The 4,946-nt window shown below is 34.3% G+C and overlaps 1 protein-coding gene across 4 annotated transcripts in view; it reads left to right on the top strand.

Annotated features, from left to right (window-relative positions):
* LOC107715659 (phospholipid phosphatase-related protein type 5-like) overlaps positions 1-4,946 on the top strand; it is a 35,713-nt gene that overhangs the window by 27,876 nt on the left and 2,891 nt on the right. For all 4 annotated transcript variants that reach the window (XR_001637128.1, XR_001637127.1, XM_016521832.1 and 1 more), the window contains 2 exons: positions 1,275-1,525; positions 3,493-3,669. Coding sequence is in view for 2 of the 4 variants with exons in the window: in XM_016521832.1 (XP_016377318.1) it covers positions 1,275-1,525; positions 3,493-3,669 (428 nt within the window). In the remaining 2 variants the exon portion in view is untranslated. The remainder of the gene's footprint in view (positions 1-1,274; positions 1,526-3,492; positions 3,670-4,946) is intronic.

Genomic DNA, 4,946 nt, shown 5'->3' with positions numbered 1-4,946 from the left:
TTTTTTCTATACTTTTTGAGACCTCCATTTGCCAGTTTAACAGCTCTGAGTTTTCTCCTATAATGCCTGATGAGGTTAGAGAACACCTGACAAGAGATCAGAGACCATTCCTTCATCCAGAATATCTCCAGACTCTTCAGATTCCCAGCTCCATGTTGGTGCTTCTTTTCTTCAGTTCACCACACTCATTTTCTATAGGGTTCAGCTCAGGACAGCCTTCTTTGATCATATTTACCAAGGGTGCCAATATTTTTGGCCATGACTGTATGTTTTAAATGCTGAAACTGATTACAAAGTTTTTTTGTTTGTTTTACTATTTTTAGTCAATTTTTTACATTTTTGCAGGTCACTTAAATAGTCCTGCAGTGTGACAAATGCTATGTAAAAGTACAAATATTTCAGGTTGTTTCGGAATTAATGCAAGTTCATACGAACTGCATATATAAATAAATAGACAAGAATGGAAAAAAAATATTTACAATAATTTCAGATGAAGTATGTCGTCACATGGTGGGACACTGCTGTCGCTATTTGACAATCCAAATACAATATTTTATGACTAATAGCAAATACTGTATGATGGCCAATATTATAAAGTTATTTTTATTTTTATTTTATTTTAAGAGCAAAAGCAAATATGATGGCCAATTCTATTTATTTATTTATTTATTTACATTTTATAATCTGTAACAAATATGTTGCCAATATTTTTTATTTTATTTTATGACCAATAACAAATATGATGGCTAATATTATAAAGTAATTTTTATTTTTATTTTATGGCTAATAATGAATATAATGACCAATATTATAAAGTTTATTTTATTTTATTTTATGACCAATAACAAATATAATGACCAGTATTGTAAAGTTATTTTCATTTTATTAATTAATTTCATCACCAATAACGAATATGATGGTCAATTTTATTTTATTGTATATGACCAATACAAATATAATGACTGTTATTGTAAAGTTATTTTTATTTTATTAATTAATTTCATGACCAATAACGAATGCGATGATCAATATATTTATTTTATTTTATTTTATTTTTATTCAAATTTTATGACCAATAACGAATATAATTAATAATTTTATAAAGTTATTTTTTTTATTTTATCTGCAATAATGCATATGGTGGCCAATATTATAAATATAATTTATTTTATTTTATGTTCCATACAGAAATGAACTCCAATATATTAGCAGCCTCAATTTTTACATGTTTTCCATTTGTTTCTGAAACCTTTGGTCTCTGTCCTGTCACTCAGGTGTCTACACCTTCGGCGTGTTCACCACCACCATCTTTGCCAATGCTGGGCAGGTAGTGACAGGAAACCAGACGCCTCACTTCCTGTCAGCATGTAGACCAAACTACACAGCACTGGGCTGCCATTCCAACCTACAGTACATCACAGAGCGCAAAGCCTGCACTGGAAACCCCCTCATAGTAGCATCTGCACGGAAATCCTTTCCTTCCAAAGATGCGGCCCTCAGTGTTTATTCTGCAGTGTATACAGTGGTGAGGATAATGAGCCTACAACTATTTTAATGATGTGACTGAATCTGAATTAACTTCCTTGTGTATGTACTGACAAACAAACAAAATAGTACAGCTATATACCTCTGCAGTTTTAAGCAATCTTTCAAACTCAAGGACACAAAAAGTGATTGTTAGCTAGTGACTGTGATCAAAAATGGCATGTAAAGCTTATAGATATTCTTAAATATAGTAATAATATTCTAACTTGCAATCATATAGTTTTCTTTTAAAAAGTCAATAGGCAACCTGCAAAGCTTCGAGCAGGTCACAGGTCAGTGTTTTTCGAGCTGATTTATGCCAGTTAGTACTGGTCTAGCTGGTGCTCTGGTATGGCCATGTCATCAGCAAAAATAGTAAAACAGGTTCAGCATGTTCTTTCTGGTGAATCCGGTTAAACAAGGACGTTTTGGTGGTTTAAGGCCAATTCACACCACACTAACAGATGCAGACCAAAGCAGACAGCAGCCTGAGTACAGTACGTCATTTCTCAGACGTTCCAAGACGCAGATACAACATGTTTAAGCACCAACCAACGCCAACAGACACAGACAGACATAACACATTGAGCAGACAAAACCTGACGAGCATGTCTATTGCTGTTTGTTGGCGTCTGTCGGTGCAGTGTGAGTTTGTCAAACAAGTACCTTTTCCATTTTAGATTGTTAAAGACAATTTTTGTGTAAATTTTTTGTCTTGTAACTTTCTGTGAGACTAATGATTTCTTGAAGTGGAGCTTTTCAAACCAAGGTGTATATATATATATATATATATAATCGGTATGTATATGTTAATCAAACGCTCGGGGTCAGTAAATTATAAAGAAATGTATCATGGTTTCCACAAAAATATAAGGCTTTACAACTGTTTTCGACTTAATGTTTCTTGAGCTGCAAATCAGCATATTGGAATGATTTCTGAAGGATCATGTGACACTGAAGACTGGAGTAATGATGCTGAAAATTCAGCTTTGATCACAGGAATAAATTATATTTCAAAATATATACAAATAGATAACAGTTATTTTGAATTGTAATAATATTTCACAATATTACTGTTTTACTGTATTTTTGATCAAATAAATGCAGCCTTGGGTAAGCAAAAGAGCATAAACTTATTTTAACATTAAAACATTTTTTCCTATAACTGTGACCCTGGACCACAAAACCAGTCATAAGGGTAAATCTTTGGAAATTTATACAAGGCTGAATAAACAAGCTTTCCATTGATGTATGGTTTGTTAGGTATGGTAAGGGGCGTGACATTTCCCGACCAGGCGCCGAGTGCTGCCAATCACAACACACACTGGCTCAGCTAACCAATCACAGCACATTTCTTATTTCAGAAGGCGGGCCTTCATTTGATACAGGAACTATTCGTTCATGCCAGACTGGGGAGAGAGGTGTTGTAATAATGTAAAATATGTGAAAAAATAATGTGTTTTTCGAACAACCTAGTATGAGAGCCTGTTCTAGTACACCCCCAAAACAAAATCAAGACTTTGTAAAAGAGCATAATAGGACCCCTTTAAAGTTATCCAAATAAAGTTTTTAGCAATGAATTTTACTAGTAGGAAATTTATAAAATATCTTCTTGAAACATGATCTTTACTTAATATCCTAATGATTTTTGGCATAAAAGAAAAATCGATAATTTTGACCCATACAATGTATTGTTGGCTATTGCTACAAATATACCTGTGCTACTTATGACTGGTTTTGTGCTCCAGGGTAACATATATTCTTCACATGAAATCATGAACTAATAATGGAAAAATAATACTAGATACTTAATAAAATATCTAATACTTATAAAACATAAAATACTATTTACAATACTCATAAAAAAGTACTTAATAATAGTTTTAAAGCTTTGTATTATAGCAATATGCCGAGATGTACTTGTATGAGGCATACTTTTCACCACTGTCTATCTGTCTGTTCTTGCAGATGTACGTGACGTTGGTGTTTAGGACTAAAGGGACGCGTCTGACCAAACCCACACTGAGTCTGATTCTGCTGTGTCTGGCCATGCTGGTGGGTGTGGTCAGAGTGGCTGAATACCGCAACCACTGGGCCGACGTCCTCGCTGGATACTTCACCGGCGGAGCCATCGCTGTCTTTCTGGTGAGAGCGTGCGAGGTGTGATTAAAACAACACTCAAATAACAAGATAATTGCATGCAAATACAGGTAATATATAATATTCATATACTGTATAACTAAATGCATATACGCTATTGTTTTGAAGTTTGGGGTCAGTAAGTGTTTTTTTGGAAAGAAATTAATACTCTTATTCAGCAAGGACACATGACTGTAAAAGTGACAGTAAAGACATTTATAATGTTACAAAAGATTTCTGTTTTAAATAAATGTTCTTTTGAGCGTTCTATTCATCAATGAATCCTGAAACAAAATGTATCAAAGGTTTCCACAAAAATATGAAGCAGCATGACTGTTTTCAACATTAATTATAATAAGAAATGTTTATTGAACAGCAAATCAGCATATGAGAATGATTTCATTTCGGTCGCCGTGATTTTGCCAAGTAAGACATGTTCCTGGATCAACATGTTTTGTTGATCCTGGATCAGCATTACTGTCCAAAAGTATAGGCTTAACCCAATCCCTACCCCTAAACCTAACCTTAGCCATAATTTATTCCTAAAATCAGTGGGAAATGATAGCTGATTAACAAGGGTGTAGAAGCACCTAACCCTGACTGTACACCTAAACTGACATTTGCTGAAAAGTTATCCCTCAATTCTGATGGGTTTATTGGGATGTTGTTGTTGGGATGTCTACGATGTGTTGTACTTTAAAGGGGTCATGGGATGCCCATTTTCCACAAGTTGATGTGATTCTTTAGGGTCTTAATGAAAAGTCTATAACATACTTTGGTTAAAATTTCTCAATGGTAGTGTAAAAAACGTCTCGGTTACGTATGTAACCCTCGTAAACGTAATCCACTGCGTCTTCAGCGGCTCAGATGTCGGGAGTAAATGACGACTCCTGTGTTCATTATTACATCCAACAACAAAACACCGCAGTCGCTTAGAAGCAGAGCCGATCCTCCCTATACACAAAGTACACAAGCTGCGTAGGGCCCCCGAAACACCAGGGGGGCTCCTTGCTCTCAAAGATGATTTAATTTTATTTAGTTTTGTTTTTGAATTTGGCCAGCAGCTATGAAAACTGCTTATGTCATTTCTTTTAATGCGATGCGCTGTCGCCCTTTCTACGTAAAAATCAGTCAAATCATGTAACGTCAATGTCATACATGCTGAAAATTCAGCTTTGCATCACAGGAATAAATTACACTTTAAGATATATTCAAATAGAAAACAGCTATTTAGAATTGTAATAATATTTCACAATATTACTGTTTTTACTTTATTTTTGATC

Source organism: Sinocyclocheilus rhinocerous, unplaced genomic scaffold, assembly GCF_001515625.1.
Source record: "Sinocyclocheilus rhinocerous isolate Xijiao unplaced genomic scaffold, SAMN03320098_v1.1 scaffold239, whole genome shotgun sequence".
Taxonomy (NCBI): Eukaryota; Metazoa; Chordata; class Actinopteri; order Cypriniformes; family Cyprinidae; genus Sinocyclocheilus; species Sinocyclocheilus rhinocerous.
The sequence above is the reverse complement of the archived record's forward strand: the minus strand, read 5'-3'. Positions and strand labels throughout refer to the sequence as shown.